Raw genomic sequence first — 24,542 nt, 5'->3', positions numbered from 1 at the left:
CTCTAAGCATATGATAGTCTCTAATAGTATGGATGAAGCTACTAAAGAGCAAAACTTCATGTCTTATTTCTAATTAAAAACCTCTTTCAGTACAGGCAAGGATGATTAAAAATCATCACCATCAAAAGATAGTGCCTAGATATTTTAATTCTGTACAGAATTCCATTGTTGGTGATATTTTTACAAGTGCTTAAGGAAATTTGATGAGAACATTCAGTACTGAAAGGGTTAATACCAAAATTATATAGTTAAAGAACAACAAAATTATACAATTTCAGAGGACACGGAGGGTCAGAAATGGTGATGGAATTACACAACAAAGGCACCTATACCTCCTCTTGCTATCAAAAGCCCTTTATTCAATGACACCCAGGACATACAACTTAAACAAGAACTAAAATGAAAACAAAAAGAATTATTTTAGCATTGAATCTATCTGGAATGAGCAGAATTTTCCTCTCTCCCTTCCCAAGACACATACTTGCAACAACATACTTGGGAATTTGGGATCAGCTTAATATTCAGTGAGACCTCAAAATGCAGTGGATATGACAATTGCAAAGTTTCCTTTCGTTCTCTATTCACTGTAGCATCTTACAGTGAAATTTGTAAACCCATCCACAGGAATATTCAAAGCATATATAATTCGTGAGGAAGATATATTAAAATATTGAATCCCAAGTAAAACAATTTAAAAATTGTAGAAAAATAAATTGCAGTAAAATAGGAAACGAATATTTTAAAACAAGAGAATAAAATTTGTGCTTTGAATAAATTTGTTTATCAGTTTATCTGAGCTAACAAGTACAATCTTGTCAACTCAGGATCATCTTGGGCTATGATAGCAAGAGTCAGCATTCAAGTATAACGTCAAAACACACAAGGCCAACAAACCTTCAGCCATGTTACATGCAGCAAGTTGAGCATGTAAGAGAAATTTACCATAAAGTTGTCTCCTTCAGCTTCAGAAGCGTTTAGTTGCTAGAACATTCAGGTAAAGTAGACAAGGACAAGAGACATTCATATTAGCCAGATGACAAAACTTAAGCTATAAAGCTGAAGAGTTGTACACTGTATAAATTACAGTATGCATTAATCGGTAGTGAATTCTGATTCATGATAATGTAGTTTTTATTTTGCATGGCATAATTGTGCGCTGTTTTACAAATTGTAAAATTTCTGGTTTTCTCAATTCTGAGGCATTGACTCTTGCTGGGTAATGTTCCACAGGCAGCAGTATCTTGCCTAACTGGCCATTTGTGTGTGAATCTAAACGGTGAGAACTGCTCAGCTATTTGACCGAGGGCATCAGAGCTAAGACTGATTCTCTTCTCACCAAACAATCACTGACAATCAGCAGAAGGTGCTAGCAATCTGGTGTAGGAATCAGCTGATTTTTTTTTTTTTTGCTTAGTCACAGGGTACTTATTAGCATCCCAACTGCTTTGGTAGCTGACATCTGCTAACTCCCAACTGTATACTTAGGTCTAAGTGCCTATTAACCTGGCATTAAGGCATTAATCTAGATTTCACTGTGGTCTTAACCCAAGCCAGTGTGAACATCTATCATAAAGTGCAATCAATGGAATTAAATTGCAGCATCCTCACACACGTGGGTAAGATATGCATAAATACATTGAACGATATAGTGTCCAAACAAGAATCATATCATTATTACAGATCTATTGCCCTTTTGACCATTCCTTGATTAACTGTGTCACACATCTTTAAACTTCCTCTCAGTCAAGCTTATTCAGTAACTTAAGCCATTATCCAGTACCAAAATGGTAGCATTTTGGTTAAATTTTTGCACTCGGGGTGAAAAATGGTGATGTTGAGAAATTGAATGTTTTTCAAATTTGTATCAAGGCTAAACACTTCCAAGTCAGGTATAGCATGTGTCAAATACAAAATTATCTCGACTGTGCTCCAGCCACATGCTTTACTCTCCAGCTTAAAAAACACACCCACACTCCATCAATGACTTTTTTTCAATTTCCCACATCTTCCACCATTACCAAAATCTAGTAGAACAAAAGAAAGGTCAGGGATAGGAAAGGCCTTTTGACTTATCAACTCTCATCCCTCAAGTACATTAACTGTGCTGTTGGAATCTAAATATACTTAAAATATTCCTAATCTCTTTGCTTCTATTACCTTGTGGTAGCTGTACAAAATATTTTTTCACTCAAGTATTTCATTAATTTCCATTTATATCCTTGGTACTGCTCACATTGAAGTAATAATCTGTTTACCAATTTATACTATACATTTCATACTTCAATGATGTCCCTTTCAACTGTCTTCTATCTAGACTACAAAGCTTAAACTTATACTTTCTGCTGGAAATCTTGGCTCTACAGTGTCATAAATGAAGTTTGGGATAGGGAGCAAGGAACAAGGCTTTAATTGATCAGTCCGAGATGAATACTAAAAAGACTGCAGAGTTGAAAATATACTGTGCTATCTCACTGAACTAACCACTCCAAAAGGTCCTACTAGTCAGTAACACATTTAAGGAAACTCTTTCGAGTTATCAACAGTCACAGATTGCAACTCTTTCGAGTACAATCACAGTTCTTGGTTTCCGGGAGTGGGACATGAACCCACAAGCCTCTGATTCAAAGGCGAGGGTGCTATGAACTGAGCCACAGCTGACACCTCTAACACATTTAAGGAAACTCTTTCGAGTTATCAACAGTCACAGATTGCAACTCTTTTCGAGTACAATCACAGTTCTTGGTTTCCGGGAGTGGGACATGAACCCACAACCCTCTGATTCAAAGGCGAGGGTGCTATGAACTGAGCCACAGCTGACACCTCTAACACATTTAAGGAACACTCACTGGATCATCTGACTTCTTAAATGGGTTAATCTGTAATAATTGAAGCAAACAGATGGATGACTGCAGAATTTTAAGTTTGTTAGCTTCTCCCATTTCTACCTACAACAGCAGCCCTATCAACGAGGGCAAAGTTTAACCAATGTGCCCAACATGCTCGCCACATTAACGATTTGGAAAGAATTCACTTTTCTTCAACCAAAGTGACTGTCCCGTTTAGTCATGTGATTAGGGCTAGCTCCTGCTCATCTATCATCCCACCCCATCCACCTCCAGTGACTTCCCATCTTGAAGGTGTGGAATTCAAATACTTATCCGCACTTACAAATTCCCTCTCTGGCCTGTCTTTACAGCCTTCACCAGCTCTGCATCCCTGTTCCCCTCTCTCACTATTACAACTTACTCTATATTCCCTTTCACTTCTTTGCTTCACTATCAGTTGTCCTTCAGCCATAATATTTTTGCATTCTGGAACTCACTTCCTAAATCCTTTGCTCCGAATCTCTCCCACCTTCAAAAACTTTTCAAAAAGTCTGTTAAGGTGGCCTTTAGTCACCTCCGTCAGAAGTTCTAACTTTTTCTGGGTGACTGTTACCCCCATAATGTTTCCCTATTCCCCCAGGAGATTTTGCTATGTTAAAGCTGCTATTTAACTGCACATTTCTGTACCAACTGATACAGCCAATCCTTATATGCCCAAAATGGAGAACCATGTGGTAGGTGGAAGAAAAATTTAATCACCACCTGAAAATCTTCTTACTGAACCTCACTTTTGAGAGAGTCTTTCTCCTCTCACTGCCATACATTGATCTCCATCAAGGGAGATCGCAAACACACTTTCTTCCTCTTCTCTTTCTTTCTGTGCTCCTACATTGCTGACCCACCCAGCTTCTCCTCTACCATTTACCTATACAGGCACAGTGGAGGTCAAAAGTCCAGCAATTTTAAGAACTGGAGCACAAACATTACATTCTTTTTCTTTGATGGGATGCGAGTGTCGCTGGCTAGGCCAGCATTTATTTCCCATCCCTAATTTCCCTTGAGATGGTGGTGGTGAGCTGCCTTCTTGAACCACTGCAGTCCATGTGATGTAGGTACACCCACAGTGCTGTGAGGAAGAGTGTTCCAGGATTATCACCCACTGACAAAGAAGGAACCGCGATATAATTCCAAGTCAGGATGGTGTGTGGCTTGGTGGGGAGTTTGCAGGTGGCAGTATTCCCATGCATCAGTTTCCCTTGTCCTTCGAGGTGGCAGAGATTGCAGGTTTGGACGGCGCTGTCGAAAGAGCCTTGGTGAGTTTCTGCAGTACATCTTGTATGCACATGCATCCATAGCAGCTCGAATTATGAATTATCCTTGGATTTTTAAAAAGTACTTCATTACAGGGTCTTTCACAATACCAAGATTATACTACTTCATACTCATCTTCCCTTTAGAGTTTCAACTAAACTTAGGTTCAATTAGCCATTGCAAAATCTAAATGTTTCAGGGATCAACAAGAGGTCATCCGTTTTGAGTCCAAGACAAACAAATGGAAATACTTTTTAGTGGCAAGAAATTAGGAACTGTGGAGTAGCAAAAGGATTTGGACATCCATGTGGACTAATCATGAAAAGCTAGTGCACAGGTACAAAAAGGCTAACTGAATGTTGGTCTTTATCTCAATGTGGCTAGAATATAAAAGGGGAAGATGCAAAGCTTCAATCGTACAATGGCTTGATCAGATTCCCATCAGGAGAATCACGTTCAGTTTCTGGCACCAAACCCAAGGCCTTGAAGGGGTTACAGAACACATTCACCAGAATGATACAAAGGCTTAAAGGCTTAAATAGTTACATTACAAAGGCCAATTTCATAATCTCAGCTTGCAGAATCATCTTGACTGAAACAGGATATAAGATTCAATGCATGGAATTAAGTTCATAAATGACTGCATGTGTGTGTGGTACATTGTGATTCAAAGTCTGGTACTAAAGGTCACATTTAATTTTTGTTTGTAAATCATCCCCATCTTCAGACCATCTGGTCTCAATGCCTTGCCAAAGAGGAGAAGGGAGTGGCTAGCTTGCGACCATCCAGACTTGAATCTTCCCCTCGGATTTTCCCTGTCCCTACAGCTTTTGCTCTGCAGAGCTCAGAGCGTGAACTAAAAGGAATGGGCATTGAAACTGCATTTGTCAGCACTCCACAGTGTATCCGTACATTTTTGCATTGGAAGATGACAGATCTGCATTTATGTAGCATATTTCATGACCTCAACAAATAATGAAGTACCTTCAAGTGTAGTCACTGTTGTAATGTAGGAAATGCGACAGTCAATTAGCACACAGCAAGGTTCCACAAACAGCAATGCGATAATGACCAGGTGATCTATTTTTGTGATGTTCATTGAGGGATAAACAGATCTGGACACCAGAGGAAACTCCCCTGTCCTTATTTAAAATAGTCCTATGAGATCTTTTACATCCATCTGAAGGGGAAGATAGTTTCTTTGGTTTATCATCTCATCTCAAACACAACAACTCTGAAGAGTGCAGCTCTCGAGTTCAGCACTAGATTTTGTGCTTAAGTCTCTGTAGTGGGGCTTGAACCCGCAGCCTGCTGATTCAGAGATGAGAACGCTACCACCGAGCCATGGCTGATACCAAAATTATTCATGTCTCAAAATTACACTACAGAAAAATAATATTCACAATGTACTTAAGAGAAATCCATTCTAGCATTTTGAATCAGCATTAACCTGATATTACCTGAAAACTTAGCTCAGCTAAAAGGTATCACATTTCAGTATCTCTGCATTGTAGCATGCTTAAAAGTAAAATTACAAGCCAAATTACCCCGCGTCATACAAAAATTGTTTTTAAGGCTATCTGCATTCTGAGAATAATAATTTCTATTGCTTTCAAATTCAATTTTTGGAATTATTTTCAAAGCATAAAGGGTCTTAGCAGTTGGGAGATTTTCTTCAAAGTAGACCTTCAATTTAAAGGGGAGAATTTTCTCCCCGTTGGGCGGGCCGGTTGGGAGCGGGCACGGAGCCTTTTGCCGTCCACGATTGGCTGCTCGCCGCCATTTTATGTGGGCGGACCTTAATTGGCCTGCCCAGTGTGACACGCACCTGGAAGCACTCAGCGCTACCTGTGCGGGCGGGGGAGGAGGGAGAGTTGGGGCCTGCACTCTTTTGTGCACGCACGCGAAAGAGTCCAGAAATCTCCCTGTGGCACGTAGCTGCCTTAGGGAGGTTTATTTCATTATGAAAAATTGAAAAAAATGAATAAAAAAATTATTCAGACATGTCCCCTCATGTGACAGTGTCACAAGCTGGGACATGTTTGTGAATTTTCATTAAAACTTTAATTTTATTAATAAACTCTTCATGAAACCTCATCCCGCCCGTGGATGAGGTTCCATGAAAAATGCGAAGGCCGGCTGGGCTCTTCGCCTGCCTGACAACCTTAAGGTTGGGCGGCAGCCCTGACAATTACTTTAATTAGATTATTAACGGCCTTAACAGGCCTTTGACAGTTCGGTGGGCGGGCAGCCGACGCCGATGCACACCCACCGAATGGAAGATCAGAATGACGTGCGGTGACATCAGGACACATGCCTGACGTCACCGGGTGTCAGTTTATGCAGGGTCGGCCTCCGCACGCCGAATAGAAGATTCTGGCCCAAGTTACATCAGGATTACTTATAACAGGTTACTGAATTTCATCAGTTTTGTGCTTTACTTACCGCTGAACGGGCCTCTGAGACCTTTGCCTTCTTCAGTCTTGCTTTTGCTGCATCTAAATCAAGTCTTTTATTCTGCAAGAGTTTACGTTCTTTCTGAAAGCAACAATTGATCCTGGATATTAATGTCATAAAACACTAATAATTCAAATTGAAACCAATTGTCCAGTGCATGGAGAGCTGTCTCCCACTCTGCATTGTGATACCAAACAGAGGTCTGCCAGACTGTGAGCTGTTAGTGTCATGAAGAGCTGGTCTACACAGCCATTCTCCATCCTCAAACTCAGAATGGCTCTAAATAAGTCAGGTACTAAAGCTGAATGGCTACCAGAAGAAAGGTGCAACTGAGTCACACAAAAAATAAGGTTGCATCCTTGAGCTGAGGTAGCTGGGATTGCAGCAGGGGGTTCTACAATTAGTCTAAGCACCTGCAGGTTCTAAAGAGTAAAATTCACTTAAGGTTTTAATGTCAGATTTCCAGCCAGTGATACCTGCTAAATGCCTTGCTGGTATAATGTTGTCAGTAAAACAAGATGAGAGAAAATTGCCAAGGGTAATTGCTTAATTTTCTAGTAACCAATCCCACTCAGTTCAATTTTCTATTAACTTTAAGTCTATAATGCAGTGCAACAAAATATCAGAATGCAGGTTTGAGCCCATATTAATGGAATGGATGAAAAGCATGGAAGCAAAATGAAAGAGTGAAACACTGGAAGCTGCTCACCTACAGAACCATGGGATGCGATTACATGTCAGGGTGGAGAGGAATTTCATATCCTCAAAAAAAAAGCACTCGGGAATCTGGAATTGGAGGACTTTGAACATAAGATTTTAAGCAACAAAGCTTCATTGACACACGGTCAAGAGAAAATGGCTTCAACTTACAGATATTGTTTTATAGTCTCCTTCCAGGAAGTTCCTAAGGGGTGCCAAAAAGTTAACTTCCGATGAGTGTATTAACTCCTTTTCTGCAGCACCAATTCTGTTTTCTGTTTCTCCACATTTAATTAGGGCACTGCCTGTTGGAAAAAAAGTTTCAACATTTTTCAGACTTTCCCTTTGCTGGAATAAAAGAGAGACATTTCTCATTTCAATTTCAACACAATTCTGCTGTTCTGCTAGAGTTATGTAGCATAATGTTAGAACTGTATTCCCAAAGCTGCGATTTTACTGAGCCAAAACAGCGATCTACCTGCTGAAGGCAGTTTTATCAGGTTCTTTTACTGGTCTATTCGTTGAAAATATGACCTGACCGTCAAAACAGTTATGATCCCTATGGAGGCCAATAACCTGAAAGAAAGGAATCCGCAAACAACTCTGACAAAAGGAATCGATGGCCAAGATTTCACTTTTTAAAACGTTTACTGCAACAGTCAAACCCAAAACCAACATAAAATTAAGCATAAAATGAACAGATAAATGGTACTTCCCTTGAAAAGATTAATTCTTTTTATATTCATTCGATGTGGTTGTCGCTGCCTAGGCCATCCCTAATTGCCCTTGTTCAGAGGGCATTTAAGAGTCAGCCACATTGCTGTGGGTCTGGAGTCACATGTAGGCCAGGCCAGGTAAGGGCGACAGATTTCCTCCCCTAAAGGACGTTAGTGAACCAGATGAGTTTTTACAATAATCTGCAATGGTTTCGTGGTCATCAGACTTTTCATTCCAGATTTTCACTGAATTCAAATATCACCATCTGCCGTGGTGGGATTCGAACCCAGGTCCCCAGAGCATTACCCTGGGTCTCTGGGATACTAGTCCAGGGATAATACCACTCTGCCACCACCTCCTCCAGATTTTAAACAATCACAATAAAGACACCCCTCTTGAAATTACAAGCACTCACATCACTCTCCGCCCAAATGTGGCACCACGTGCAGTTTCAAAGTTCTTTAACTCGGCCTCTGGTATTAGGATCTTTCACTTTTCCCGCTCAATAGATTGGACCATCAAGTCACTTTCCCTGACAGCCACATTCTACCCGAAGTCCCCGGAGAGGGTTAACACCGACATGTCACACTCTGGGTCCCATCAGTCCTGATGGTGTAGCTTTCCCAGGTTCCTTTCCAAGCAACCAACCACACCCAGTTCACTATCTAATCCTCTGATACAAATGCTCAGCTGTTAGCATGCCCGAGTTATTCACAAAGCTTTTGGGATTTAGTCCCTTTTAGCTTGCATGTACATTGCTTACGCAAGAGCTTCTGGAGTTCTATATTTCTTTTTATTGCCAAACAGAAAACTGATCTTTTTGAAAAGAACTTCGCTTGTTTGTTTCCGTGTGTTTCAGCACAAGCTGTAGCCTGAAACTCAACCAGCTCCTGCTTTCTGTTTTTTCGTCAGGTAGCTCCCATCTCGATAGCAACTTGGGTTACAGTCCAGCTCATGGCTTTGGCTCTTATCTGAACCCTGTTTATCTCGCAATGTCAAGTCAGGCTAATTACTCAGAACCCTAATGATGTCATAACCAGGAATTCCAATTGCCCCTCTTTCCAGAATTCTCTCTGGCTTCACTTTGGATTGAAAAGGAATATGTCACAAGCATAAGCTTGTTCAAAGTACATAATTCCATGCAGCAAATGTTAAATTGCCAGGAAATCAATTAATAATAATTGATTAATAAGTTTAAGTTTTGTGCAGACCCCAGCAATTTGAAACCAGTAGTGTGTACACCTGAAAGTTATTCCCAAGTGGCCAGTAATTACTAAACAGCTTAATTGTTAGATGTGGATTGCTGTGCGTCAGTCATCTTAAAGGATAACACCAAATCAATCAGATTAGCTGACTTTTCTAATAGATCACAAGAAGGCACAAGGAAGTTCAATTCTGGTGGCAGAACATAGAACATAAGAAGCAGGAGCTGGAGTAGGCCATTTGGCCCTGAGCCTTCTCTGCCACCCAACGAGATCACAGCAATTTAAAAAAAAAAAATCTTTCATGGGGTGTGGCTGTTGCCAGCAAGACCAGCATTGGTTGGCCATCCCTAATTGCCTTTTAACTGAGTGACTTGGCAAGGCCATTTCAGAGTCAACCACATTGCTATGGGTCTGGAGTCACATGTAGGCCAGACTAGGTGAGGGTAGCAGATTATAGGGCATTAAATGGACCAGATGGGTTTTTACAACAATGATAGTTTCACAGTCACCATTACCTAGGCTAGCTTTCAATTCCAGATTTTATTAATTGAACTTAAATTCCACCTGCTGGGGTGGTGGGATCCAAACCTGTGCCCCCAGAGGATTAGCTGGGGCATCTAGGTTACTAGTCCAATGACATTACCACTAAGCTACCATCTCTCCCAACCTCAACCCCAAGGGGTGAGAACTCTGAAGTTCATCATCTACGTGAAATAATGAAGCAGCCTATGTTCAGGCTAAAAGTTATACTGTTTTAAAAAAAGTGTAGTACACCCATTTGTCATAGAATGATACAGCACAGGAGGCCCATCATGCCTGTGGATGCTGTGTGAAATTATTTTAGTCAATGATCATAAGAAACCTTATTCTAAGGAAATAAATTGTTTTAAAAACGGTACTTAGCAATGCAAAGGAAGTTGAGTTTTGTCTAAATGCTTGAATTCTCGTACCATATGCAGTTCCAGGGCCAAACTCATTTCCAGCTTCAAGCATATAGTGGCCTAATTGTTCACAGTTATTTAGACGTGGTGGTGCTTTGCGATCCAGTTTCTCGTACACAAATTCTTCTATTCTGGCATCTGAAGAAGGATAAAAACAAACAAAATTTGATTCAGAGGTCATGTGCTAATGGATCACAAGACTGCAAGATGAGATTACATTTTCTGCATTTGCAATTATGCAGTGAAAACATCCTTCTTACATTTTAACAGTAATGATGAATTTTGTCACAATTTCTCAACTTGGCTAAACAGAGCAATTGTTTGATTGCAACATTTGATATTTCTGTTTTATTGGGACTGGGTTGTACATAGGAACAGCCGTAGGCCATTCAGTCCTTTGAGCTTGTTCAATCTTTCACTTAGATCAATGTTAACTGTACTTCAGCTTCATTTAGAAACATAGAAACTAGGAGCAGGAGTAGGCCATTCGGCCCTTCAAACCTGCTCCGCCATTCATTATGATCATGGCTGATCATCCAACTCAATAGCCTGCTCCCGCTTTCTCCCCATACCATAACCACCTTAGCTCCATATCCCTTGCAACTTTCAGTTAGTAAGATAAGATAAACTTGGACTTCAGCAAGGCTTTTGATAATGTACCGCATGGGAAACTGATAATGAAAGTAAGAGCCCATGGGATCCAAGGCAATTTGGCAAATTAGATCCAGAATTGGCTGAGTGGCAGGAAGCAGAGCGTGATGGTTGAGGGGTGTTTTTGTGACTGGATGCCTGTATCCAGCAGGGTTCCACAGGTATCGGTGTTGGGTTCCTTGATGTTTGTGGTATATATAAACGATTTAGACCTGTATGTAGAGGGTTGATCAATAAGTTCGCGGATGACACGAAAATTGGTGGGATGGTAAATAGTGAGGAGGATAGCCTTAAATTACAGGAGGATATAGATGGGCTGGTCAGATGGGCTGATCAGTGGCAAATGGAATTTAATCCGGAAAAGTGTGAAGTGCTGCACTTGGGCAGGACAAACAGGGATGGAAATATACGATGAATGGTAGGACCCTGGGAAGTACCAAGGATCAGAGGGACCTTGGTGTGCATGTCCACCGGTCCCTTAAGGTAGCGGGACAGGTTAAGAAGTCATACGGGACACATGCCTTTATTAGCCGAGGCATAGAATATAAGAGCAGGGAGGTTATGCTGGAACTGTATAAAATCTAGGCCACAGCTAGAGTATTGCGTGCAGTTCTGGAATCCGCATTATAGGAAGGATGTGATTGTACTAGAGAAAGTGCAGAGGAGATTTACCAGGATGTTGCCTGGACTGGAGAGTTTTAGTTATGAGGGGAGATTGGATAGACTGGGGTTATTTTCCCTGGAGCAGAGGAGATTGAGGGGGATATGATTGAGGTATATAAAATTATGAGGGGCATGGATAGGGTATACAGGGACGAACTTTTCCCCTTGGTGGAGGGATCAATAACCAGTGGACAGATTTAAGGTAAGGGGCAGGAAGTTTAGAGGGGATGTGAGGAAGAATTTTTTCACCCAGAACTCACTGCCTGAAAGGGTGGTAGAGGCAGAGACCCTCTTAAAATTTAAGAAGTATTTGGATGTGCACTTGCGAAGCCATGGCATACAAGGCTATGGGCCTAGTGCTGGAAAATGAGATTAGAATAGTTAGGTGCTTGTTTGACTGGCATGACTCGATGGGCCGAAGGGCCTTTTTCTGTGCTGTAGGCCTCTGACTCTATTATCAGTTCCCCAGACACACACTCTATAGGACCAATGCTCACTTTGTTAACTCTTTTCTTATTCAAATATCTATAGAAACTCTTACTATCCATCCTTATATTACTAGCTTTCACTCATACTCTAATTTTTCCCTCCTTATTAATCTTTTTGGCATTCTTTGCTGTTCTTTATACTCTTTCCAATCTTCTGACCTGCCACCTATCTTTACTCAATTGTATGCTTTTTCTTTAAATTTGATACTGTCCATCACACTCCCAAGTTGGTCATGGTCAATATTTGGTCTTGAAGTAGCGGTAATGGAAGCATTATTTGCTCCTTAGATCTGTTGCAAGACCCATTACAAAGATGTTAGATTTATTGCAATCAACAACTGTCACGTTGATCCTCAATATGGCCAGGTTTTCATGCCTAGTTAGATACCTAATTAGGATACTTATGTATTTACCATTAAAGCATGTGAAAAGGTTAAGACTATGCATTATGATCAACAGCACCTCTACAAACCTAAAGGTTTATTTAGGCTATTGATACCAACTAAAGAAATTACACTTAAGCCAATAGGTTTTAACACTTTGCATTTCATCGGATTTTGATTCCACCATTACCTCCAACAGCAAAAGACCTGCAAACGTTGCCTTTGTACCAGCACACAAAATGTTCCTTAAGACCAACACCAGTTTGGAAGGACAAAAACTAGGCTGTTATTGAGTGTTTTGCACACATGACTTCAGACTCAATTATATTTCACTGAAATTCTAGCAAAATAATTAACAGCCCCTTACTTCAAAGCTACTTGAAAAAAGTCACTGACTCACCATTACTCTTCAGTGAAATTCTGATGAGAACTAAGAACGTATAGGCAAGTCAGTTGGCAAACACGACAAGCACACGAGATTTTAAGTAGAAACAATCAAAATTGTAGATTTGATATTTCAATAAACATTTTTTCATATTTACACAAGTGAAGACTGGTTTTAAGGGGATGATACTTGGCATATGAAGAACATAGAATTCGTATTTCACACTGCAAAATATGGCGAGAAACATATGTTGTGAAGCTCCAGCTCAACATCAAAATTACTACAAAAGGCATACTTCAGGCCGGGCACATCGTTTGTGGAGGGAGATCACATTTTCCCAGGGTTAGTTGAAGCAGCACTTAGACCGCGGATTGGCATATCATTAGCATACAGAAATAAGAGTCTTATTCGGCAGCAATCTAGAAGTATCCAGTGAATGGAATTTAAAATTCTATCAAAAACGCATGCAAACTTCTTCAGACGAAGGATAGCAGAAATCTGGCACACACTTCCACAAAAAAGCAGTAGAGGCTAGATCACCTGAAAACTTCAAAACTCAGATTGAATCTGTTAGGTAAGGGAACCAAGATGGGTAGATGGAATTAAGATGCAGCTCAGTCATGAATGGCTCGAGGGAATTGAATGGTCTACTTCTGTTTATATAATATCAGGTAATAAACTACCTGTATAAAGGACAGTGATTCCAGTTGCTAAATAGCATTCAAATTTTAGCCGGGATAGGGGGAGTTGAGTGGGTAAGGAGAGAGGAGAAAGCGAGTTCTTTAATTAACCTTCATCGTGACTTGTAGATTGAGGGGGCTTATACTCCTGAAACTTGTACACTGTCTGAAACCAATAGTTATCATACAAAAACAAAATACTGTGGATGCTGGAGATCAAATAAAAACAAAATCCTAGAAATACTCAGGTCAGGCAGCATCTGTAGAGAAAAAAAAGTTAACGTTTCAGGTCGGAGACCTTTCATCAGTACTGGAAAAGTTAGAGATGTACCAGGTTTTAAGCAAGTGAATAGGGGAGGATGGGAAAAACAACAAAAGAGAAGGTCTGGATTGGATGGATGGCAGGAGGGGTTAAATGACAAAATGGTGTTAGGTCAAAGGAAGTGCTGATGGTACAAGTAAAGAAACAAAAAGGATCTGTCTAGAGGAGGCGTGAATATCAGAATCATAAACAGTTGCTGTCCACAAGCATAAAAAGAGAAAAAAAACCAAATCAGCAAAGACAAAAGAAAACAAAACAGGGCCAGAGGTTCCAATCTAGAATTGTTGGACTCACTGTTCAGTCCAGAAGGTGGTAAAGTACCTAACTGAAATAGTAAGTACTATTTATGAGCTTATATTGAGCTTCAATGGAACGCTGCAAGAGGCAAGAGAGGGATCAGAGTGGGCGTAAGGTTGAGAATTAAAATGGCAGGTGGTCAGAAGGTCGAGGTCATCCTTGCAGACTGAATGAATGTGTTTCGCAAAGTAGTCACCCAATCTGTGTTTGGTCTCCCCAATGAGGCGGCCATTGCATTGTGAGCAGCGAATGCAGTAGCAAATTGCTATTTCACCTTGAAGAACTGTTTGGGGCCTTGGATGGTAAGAAGGGAGGAGAGAAAAGAACAGGTGCTTCATCTCTTGTGCTTGCCTGGAAAGGTGCCTTGGGAAGGAGAAGGGGTTTTGAGGACGATAGAGGAGTGAATTACGATGTCGCGGAAGGAACAGTCATTTCGGAATACTGAAAAAGGGAGGGGAAGATATGTTTGCTGGTGGCATCACACTGAGGTGGCTGAGGATGATCATTGAATATGGAGGCTGGTGGGGTGAAAGATAAGGACCAGAGGAGCCCTATCATGGTCCCGGGAGGAATGGAGGGGGGCAACTGAAAACAGAAGTGCGTGAAATGGAACAGGTGTGACTGAAGGCCCTGTCAACCACAGTGAAGGGAAATCCTTGGTTGAGGAAAAAGGAAGACTTATTGGAAGTGCATCATCAGAACAAAAAATGCGATGGAAATGGAGAATGTGGGAGAATGGAACAGAGTTCTTACAGAAAGTGGGGCGTAAAGTCGTGCAGTCACGGTTCACCATTATCTGTTGGTCGTTTGTGTTACAGCACTAAGAAAAATGACCTTTCTTTGGATAACACATTTCTTACTGGCAGTGTCGTAGATAGTTAAAACACTGACAGTTTTGAAGCATTTAACCCAAACAGTTAAAATTTCCTATAAATCTTTCGAGAAGTCTTCAACAAAAAAGTGTTAAGATGTGGAGTTTTAGTAACAGAGCCTTCTTTTTGAAACTTATTCTAAAATCCTTACGGACTGCAGTTAGGTCTCTTACTTTTAAGGCAATGAAAGTAAAAAAGTGTGCAAAAGCTGATACCTTGAAAAACAACAGAGCCAATAGCTCTCAATACTGAAGTTCTCTACAGTTTTAAAACATTCATCCGTTCTGTCTTATGTAACCCGAAACCCTAAAAGTGAAAAATGTTTCAGCTAATTAGATTCGTCCACCTGATAGGAAATAAAATTAAGAGTTATACATTCAAGAAGCAAAATCAGAATACAAAAAAAAAATCAAGTTACATGATTAGAAACATTTCACTCTAAAAATATTAGTAACAAATTTTTAAAAAAGTGAAGTCTAATATGGAGCAAAAATTAAAGCTAAAGTCTTTCACTGGGTGAAAATTGGCTTTCCAAGAGGATTTCATTAATTCAGCCTGGAACACTATTAAAATATATAACGTAAAAAAAAAACGTACATAACAGCCCGTACACTTGAATTTGCAACATCCAACATGGGCTAACTCAACTGATTGTAACCCTGAGATGGGACAACTTCCATATATTCTGTGAACTGCAGTGTTGAGGTTATTTTATTCAAATCTGATACCAAAAATGGTACTACTTGAGCATTTTTTTCAGTATAACACACAGATCTTACTTGGGTTTGGTTGCAACAACACTTCAGTCTGTTTCATTATTTTCTCAGTCCATAGTTTTGTGCTTTCTGCTTTGCTCAGCAAATTCTCCAGATGGGCATCCAACTCTGTCTTCTCAGCTTGGCCCAACTTTTCCTCTGTAAACTGAAGCGAACTAATTAGACGGAAATCAAAATTTAAAAAAGGCGCGATGACTTTCAGTTTTACAACATTGCGATTACAGGGTATTATGCTCGGAAGCAACTCTATGTCATGCTGAAGCTGGGAAGATAACAAGCGCAATAGCAAAATCACTGTCAACTGTACTTTAAGACACAATGTCTTATCTAGTAAACTAGCCAAGAGCATCTAATTCATCCATCAAACCATAGCTTATGGAATTTGACTAAATGACCTTAAGGATTCTGTATTAGGAACATAGGAAAAGGGATAGGCCATTTAGTTCCTAGAGCTTGTTCCTCCATTCAGTGGGATAATGGTTGATCTGTGACCTAACTCTAAATACCCGCCTTTGTCCCATATGCCTTAAATCCTTTGGTGAACAAAAATAAGAACATAAGAAATAGGAACAGGAGGCCATTCAGCCCCTCGAGCCTGCTCTGCCATTCATCAAGATCATGGTTGATCATCTTGTGTTTCGATTTCCACATTCCCATCTAACCCCGGTAACCTTTGATTCTCTTGCCTAACAAGAATCTATCTACCTGTCTTAAATCTATCAATCTCAGATTTAAGTTAGTTGACCGTTTGTGGAAGAGTTCCAAACTTCTACCACACTTTCCTAACTTCACTTCTGAAAGGCCTGAGCTCTAATTTTCAAGCTACATCTCTAATCTCAGACTTGCCAACCAACAGAAATAGTTCCTATCTGTTCCCCTTAATATTTTGAAATCTACCCAAAATCTTCTAAATTCCAGGAAATACAACCCTTGTGAGAAAAATCTCTCAATTTAACCTTTGGAATCCAGGCTTCATTCTGGTAAATCAACAGTCCCTCCAAGGCCAATATATCCTTCCTAAGGTGTGCTGCCCAGAACTGCTCTCAGTACTCCAGATGTGGTCCAGCCAGGGCTTTGTAAAGCTGTACCATAAATTCTAACTCTCCTTTCATAGTCTTCTAGATATAAAAGGTCACCATTCCATTAGCCCTTTTGGTGATTACCTGTACCTGTTCATGGCACTAATGACCTGTGTATATGGAACATCTAAGATGCACGTTAGGAAGGCTGAGTTTCATCATTAGGATTGTTTAACTTATTGGTTTCAATGCACTAGATTAAACAAATAAATCTAACATGTCTTTGTCTTGTGATATGTTTCTAATTTTGCCTTGCATTTCTTCCACCGCTAGTCCTTCAAAATCTTCCTCCCGAGACAAAAGATTGAAAGAAAATCTATAATTGTAGAGCATGACGCATTCCCGCAGTTCACAAAGAGTGCATGCAGCCTCACTGAAATGCTACTGTAACATTGCTCTGAAATAGCTTTCTGTTAATGAGAAATTAAATGTTCCCATGCCATTGCTCTAAAAAAAAGCTGGAAGACAGTTGCATCTCTTCTCGAATAATGCAAACTCTGAAGAGACAAGTTTTCAGCTGAGCAGTTTTCATTCTGACCATTACTGCCCCAAGTCCCATATTCCCACATTAACAGCAACTGCCCGATGGAGAAAATCTTACTGTTGCTGCATGAATTCCAATGCAACTTTTTGTGTCAGCATGGTTCAGTTGGTAGCACTCCCATTTCAGAAACACCAATTTCCAGTTTCAAGTTCCACTCCAGGGTTTGAGCACAAAAATCAACGCTGACACTCCAGTGCAGCCCTGAGGGAGTGCTGCTCTGTCTTTCGATGAGATGTTAAACTGAGGCACCAACTGTCTGCTTGGCTGAATGCAAAAGATCCCATGGCACTATTTCGAAAAAGAGCAGGGGATGTATCCCCAGTGTCCTGACCAATGTTTATCCATCAATCAACATCACAAAAACAGGTTATCTGGTTGTCATCACATTGCTGTTTGGGGGAGTTTGCTGAGTGCATATTGGCTGCAGTGTTTCCTATGTTACAAAAGTAACTACGTTTCAAAAAATACTTCATTGGCTATAAAGCACTTTGAGATATCTAGTGATTGTTGAAAGTGCTTTATTAATGTATGCCTTTCTTTTTTCTATTGCTTAACAGATTTTAATATGGTATTTATATAGTCCTTGTGCAACTTTAAACTTTAATAACATTGACAATCACATGATAGAATCGAACTGTAGACAGCATATAAAGCGTAACGCATAAAGTTTTTTTTTAATTCTGTAAACGAAGATTTAATCTAATTTGCCAAGATTTCCAGCTGGCAGCACAACATCCAAAGCATGAGATGGGCAATAAATGTTGGTCTGGTCAGCGAAGCCCACATCCCATGAAAAAACAATTTTAAAATAGGTTGGTGAGCACCATCATCAAACACTGAAATCCTTTCCGCTTTCCGTCCTTTGTGACCATTAAAATAAACCTGATCATAAAATTCTGCATACCCAGGTGTAGCACTTACAGAAGAATACTCTTTGTTTTTGAGCAATAAAGTTTGCCAACATTTTATACCCATTACTTCCACCAGAACAAGGCTGAAGCAAACAATCTTCTACATAAATCCCTCTTTGTGCTGTAATTTGAAAAACTAAGAAAAATAAAGGGAAGTGGAGGGAGGTTAAAAAGGTTTGAGAGAATAATGCATTTTTAAATTGCAAATAACCAGATCCGAAGGTAATTTTCATCTCTTGTAGTTTAAGATGGGCTTCCTGTATACCACACCAATGAAAGCTGGAAGATCAATTATTATCGTGAGGCCCTATGCAATGATCACAGGGTGACCATGGTAAACTCAGAGAATCATTAATGACTCAACGCTGATTTGGTAATGGATTTCGAGGGTCCTCAAGGCTTCCTGCCTGTAGATATTTGAAAGCCCAATGTTGGATGTCAGCATTCTCATATCCTGTTGCAATTAAAATTTTTTCCAATGACTTCATCTGAACAGAGTAAATGCTGGAGCAGTAAAATACCAAATGGTCTATACCGCACTAGGACACAAGCATTGGTAGGAATAAGTGATATAGAAGTTACAAAGCAGAACAGAAATACTGGCTGAAAGTAGTAAGAAAAAAAATGGCTGAAGAAAGGGAAGGTCAACAATTATTAAGCATCTAGATACCAATAGAAAAATACTTCATTGGGTGGAGAGGATAATTGGGGTAGCAACTCATGTTTCTAAAAAATTCAGCAAGAAATGAATCACTGCACCAAAAGTTTATATCATAGGCTTTTTAATGGTGGGATTTCTTGTACGCTAATTTGTTATGTTTTTATTTCCTCTCTCTCACATTCACATAATACATGTACTTTGGTGTATTTGAGCAGAATTACTTGTTAGGCAAAAGAGTTAACAGTAGAGTTTACCCATATAACTTGTGATTTAGCAACTGGTGAAGTTAGGAGACAGCCGTTGCTAACTGAATAGAGATATTGTTCAAAGACTGACTGTGATCTAAAGTATTTTTAAACTGAGAAGGCATCTGGGCTCAACAACTATTTAAGTGTAAGCTGTATAGGGCTGCATACCCTCAGTTACTATGAATGCTATCCATCTGTTAATGATTTCACAAAGTAGCACTTTCATTATCAGACACAATTCATGTTAAAAAAACGATATCGTGTAGCACTTCCACCAAAGTGGTTTAGGCAATGTTATCCACATTGAAAACCAAATGATCAATCATATTCCAATCAGAACTTTTTCCTGAGCTTTTACTTAATTCACCATCCCATTTTACCTAACCTTTCTTTATTAATATATTTAATTTTCAGGGGTGGTATTCAAATAAAATATCTTGCATGGTCTGGTAGCACCCACTTCACCCAACCTATATTTCCCCTCCACCCCCCAGAACTCAGCCACACATCAAGGTGCTAAGTTAGTTTCTTTCCTTTGCCAAATCGAAAACATTTTGCTCTGCCAGGTACATCCAGGTTAAAATTCCTTGATCCCTCACATCATGAATGGGAAGCCAGCCCTGGGAAATTAAACAGTGAATCTAAAAAGAAAGGGAAAACGTACCGCAAGTCAAAGTACAAAAAAAAAGTGGAAGGTAAATAGAAAGAAGGGTATAAAGAATGAGCTTGGAAGGCAAGCTTTCCCTACACAGAAAAAACAAAACACTATGGATGCTGTAAATTTAGATTAGAACAGAAAACGCTGCAAGCACTCAGCAGCAGGTCGGGCAGCATCTGTGGGGAGAGAAACTGAGTTTATGTTTCAGGCTGATGATCTTTATCAGAAAAATTCTACTTTCCCCTGTAACCAGGAGCAGCAACACAGAAAAATCAAGCAGTTACATGGAAAGTATTTTCAAAGGTAAAGATTTAAGATTTACATCAGCCACTGAGGAGCTCTCAACTTCCACGTTGAAAAAATGTGTTGATTCCATGAGGAAAATACATCATTGCTGCATTCACCGGAATTCAAGCCAGTCTGCTAGATTTAAAAATGGCAGAAACACCACAGCTTGAAATTAACAGTAGACTGTTATGTTGAAAATAGTAATTTAGTAGTGATGGGGTGATGATTACATTCCACAGGTCAACATACTCTCACTGCACTCTGTTGCCATGTTCACAAGTCATTTGATTGGTTACACAGCAACAATGCTCCAAGACATAGTTGAAGTGTTGTACAATTAGCTGATATTTTTCTCACTAAATATTTCCAGTTCTACGGGAAGCTGCTGTAGCAAAGTGGAAAAAAGTGCTAAAATATTCATATCGTGCCACAGCAGCAAAATGCATTGCATAAATAGCTACTAAACCCAATTACTCAGCTTAACATGATTCATGTGCCACTCAGCAGCATGGTTAGAAACCTGTCTGATCCATTCAAACAGGCCATCTGGGGAAGCAAGCCATTAAAAAAAAAACACATACAGAATCTTCTACTGACAGCAGTGACTTTGGACAAAATTCGGAATAAGTTGCCTGACACCTTCCAGGGAAAGGTCACAATTGGACAAATTGAGAAGACAAGGGAAGCTTGACCAGAGTTAATAGTATCACTTTAATATAATAAAGAAATGAACAGCACACTGAAGCTAGAACACTGGATACATTATCTTTACAATTAGCAGATGTCTGGTTTCAACCCATGAATGAGAAAACAGACAGTGAAATTATTCAGATTGTATCATAAACCACAAGTGCAAAGCTCACCACACCCTATAATTTCAACAGAGCTCTTCAAAAATTGAACCAGTACAACCAAGCAGAAGCACGCATAACAATAAACAAGCAGATATAAAATTGTGCTTTCTGACAATCTGAAATAAAAATCAGAAGATGCATGAAATAAACAGCTGCTACATCAGCATTTCTGAAGTAAAACTAGCACTTTATTCTGACAGTCAACAAGCCAGAGAGGAATACATTTTCTGTTCTCCATTCTGAGAGCCATCCCATTTTACTGATATTACATTTTCAGAAAATGAGATTTAAACATGAGAATGAGAATTTCAAATTTGAAGCATTGGAGGACCAAGAGCCAAATCAGATCAGCAAGAACACGGGTGAATAGGGCATGGAAAGCTGAGCTTTGAATAAGCAGTTATGGAAGATGGAGAATTGAGGCTGGTCAGGAATAATAGAATCTGGAGGTGACAAAAAATGGATGAGTGTTTCAATAGCAGATAATCTGAGTAAGGGTGAAAGTCTGTGATGGATACAATATCAGAAACTGAGCTCAGGGCAAACAGTCTGGTAGTCTGAGGCAGTTGCCAGAGAGGCGAATGGAATTGGTGCAAGGGTAAGGAGTTTGTTGAAGACAATGCTTTGGCCCTATCAATATTCACTTAGTTGAAGGAAATTGTGATTCATCAAGACACGATGGACCAGCCAGCAGTCCTGACAACACAGAGGCAGTGCAGAATCAAGAGAGATGGAGGAGAGGTAGAACTGGGTGTTATCAGCATACCTGTGGAGGCTGCCCCAATCTGTGGATGATGCTGCAAAGGGGCTGCAGGTAGATGAGGAAGAGGTGGCGATCAAGGAAAGAGATCCTGATGGACTTTGAAAGTAAAAGTGCTGGGGCGGTAAGGGAAACCTTTGCTGGAGATATTCTGCTGACGAATGGATACCTAAGAGTAGAACCAAACAATGTTGAGCTGCACAACACAGGAGAGATATTACAGGAGGACTGTGTGGTCAAATGTGTCAAAGGCTGCAGAAAGGTCAAGGTCAATGAGGTTGAATAATGCTCAACCTGTTACTAAGGTAGCGATACTCAGCAACAACAGAGCATCGGTGATTTTTTTTCTGATGAATATCGTTCTTAAATTCCTGGTGAAGGTTTTGCATCTGATTCTAATTGTTATGAAGACCCAAAACCTCCTAAGGTGCACTTAAAGAAATCAGAATACCACTTTCACTTGTACATATTCTAGAAGTGGCTGTATGAGTGCATCAGGTGAAGAAGCAATAGAACTCAGTGATGGTAGACTAAACTACTGGTTTTCACCGTCTAGTTTCAAAAAGGAAGCCCACTTAAGTGAGGTAGCTGAAGCTTCCTAGCTGCCACAGGACCATAAACCAAAATGAGTCATCCCACTAGTAAATAGTTTAGTTTGCATGTATATCACTATTTACCACAAAACAGCCAGCTGGAGGCATTGCACCATTTCAGAGATCTCCAAACATATACAAATCAAGGCAGCCATATAGCAGGATGTCCAGATACCACACCCCATCTTCCCAATCACAACATCTTTCTTTGCAGCAAGGTTCTGCCCTCACTACTGTACTCCAGAGTTTATTCAAAATGTTGAATGGTGTGTGAAGAACTTTCTCATATCATTGCTGCATTTACCTTTAACTAGCCTGAACATGTCTATTGTCAGGATTGGTGTAAATAAAGGTTCGGGATTCAACTTATTTTAACTGGTGTGTGTTGGTCTTAAACTTGCTGGGAGCACTCTTGCCTGAATCAGAAAAATCAACACTAACACTCCAGTGCAGTATTGAGGGAGTGCTGCATGATTGGAGGCGCTGTCTTTCGGATAAAACATTAAACCAAGCCCGTCTGCCTCTCAGGTGGACGTAAAAGATCCCATGACACTATTTCAGCATGGAGAAGGGGAGTTATCCTGGTGCTCTGGCCAATACTCATCCTTCAATCAACATCACAAAAAACAGATTATCTGGTCGTTATCACATTGCCGTGTGCAAACTGGTTGTCGCATTTCCTACATTACAACACTGACCACACTTCAAAAGTACTTAATTGGTTGTGAAGCACTCCGAGACATCAGGCAGTCATGCCAGATGCTATATAAATGCAAGTTTTTATTTTCTTTCAAAGGGCTGCTATAACAGTATCCATTCACATTGGCAGTACAACATTTGACAAATGGTCCATATGTGAGGAGCCTGCAGATTAATGTGAAGCTCACATCCAAACCTGCTTTCTAGGAATTAAATTTTGTACAGATGATGGGATGTATTGCACCTGTTTCTCAGGTGTAGAACATGCTCATTTAGCAGCTGGATGGCCTGTTGCCCCATCAGTGCTGCTATATCCGAGGGGCTTATTTTGTGTGTGTCCTGGGCAGTTGCCTAAATCTGGCATTAAGCACCTCAAGTGTGTTAATTAGGAACCTTAAAACTGTTGAAGGAATCCTTTGCAAAATTAGTCTCAGATGAGTGGGGTGGGTATTAGGCCTGCCTGCGCAGGTTTCTTCAAGAGCAGTTTGTTGTTTGGCAGAGGTTTTTTTATAAACTTTCTGTAGCGACAGGAGCACAAGTGCTGCTCGTGACTCCACAGTTCTGGCAACAGATCTGCTCGAAATCATTGCAGGAACTTACCCAAGAGATACTGCCAGTGAGGCTGATTTGATTCTGGAGATCAGTGAGCTGCCTGCAGAAGTGCAACAGGCCAGCAGTTTTCCCTGAATATTTAGAGGAAGTTTGAAGTCCCATTTCTGATCTCTCAGACTGGCTTAGAGCGCCAAAGCTTAGTATAAATATAGGTCCAGATTTGTCTAACTCAGCCTTAAATGTATTCAATGACCCAGTCTCCACAGCTCTCTGGGGTAGAGAATTGCAAAGATTAACAACCCTTTGAAAGAAGATATTCCTCTTCATTTCCATCTTAAATGGGGGACCCCTTATTCTGAAATTGTGCCTCCGAGTTCTAGATTCCCCATAAGAGGAAACCCATCATCTCATCATTTGCCTTGTCAAGCCCCCTTGGAATCTTATGTGTTTCAATAAGATCATCTCTCATTCTTCTAAACTCCAATGAGTAGAGGTCTAACCTGCTCGACCTTTCTTCATAAGGCAATCACTTCATCCCAGGAGTCAACCTAGTGAACCTTCTCTGAACTGTGTCCAATGCAAGCACATTCTGCCTTAAATAAGGAAACCAAAACAGTACTCCAGACATGGTCTCACTAATGCCCTGTACAGTTGTAGCAAGACTTCCTTACTTTTATACTCCATCCTCCTTGCAATAGAGGCCAATATTCCATTTGCCTTCTAATTACTTACTTGCTGTGGCTACATGTATAAGGACACCTAGATCCCTCTGCGCCACAGCATTATGTAGTCTCTCCCAATTTGAATAATATTTTGCTTTTCTATTTTTCCTATCAAAGTGGATACCCTCACATTATCCTCCATTTACCAATTTTTTGTCCATTCTGTTAACCTGCCTATATCCCCTTGCAAACTCTTTGTGTCCTCCTCAAAACTTGCTTTCCTACCTATCTTGGTATCATCAGGAAATTTGGCTACAATGTCATAATCATGTCATTAATACACATTGTGAATAGTTGAGGC

At 40.2% G+C, this 24,542-nt stretch overlaps 1 protein-coding gene across 6 annotated transcripts in view; it reads right to left on the bottom strand.

The window, feature by feature from the left end:
• Nucleotides 1-24,542, bottom strand: part of LOC144692189 (endophilin-B1-like) — a 34,694-nt gene that overhangs the window by 9,295 nt on the left and 857 nt on the right. For 2 of the 6 annotated variants that reach the window (XM_078560736.1, XM_078560737.1), the window contains exons 2-6: nt 15,676-15,817; nt 10,165-10,293; nt 7,464-7,597; nt 6,582-6,674; nt 943-981 (exon numbers count right to left, since the gene is read on the bottom strand). In XM_078560736.1, coding sequence (XP_078416862.1) covers nt 943-981; nt 6,582-6,674; nt 7,464-7,597; nt 10,165-10,293; nt 15,676-15,817 — 537 coding nt within the window. Of the gene's footprint in view, nt 1-894; nt 982-6,581; nt 6,675-7,463; nt 7,598-10,164; nt 10,294-15,675; nt 15,818-21,681; nt 21,845-24,542 lie in introns of those variants that run through there. The other 4 variants (XM_078560740.1, XM_078560735.1, XM_078560739.1 and 1 more) reach the window with 4 other exon arrangements.

Source organism: Cetorhinus maximus, chromosome 17 (genome assembly GCF_964194155.1).
Source record: "Cetorhinus maximus chromosome 17, sCetMax3.hap1.1, whole genome shotgun sequence".
Lineage (NCBI taxonomy): Eukaryota > Metazoa > Chordata > Chondrichthyes > Lamniformes > Cetorhinidae > Cetorhinus > Cetorhinus maximus.
The sequence above is the reverse complement of the archived record's forward strand: the minus strand, read 5'-3'. Positions and strand labels throughout refer to the sequence as shown.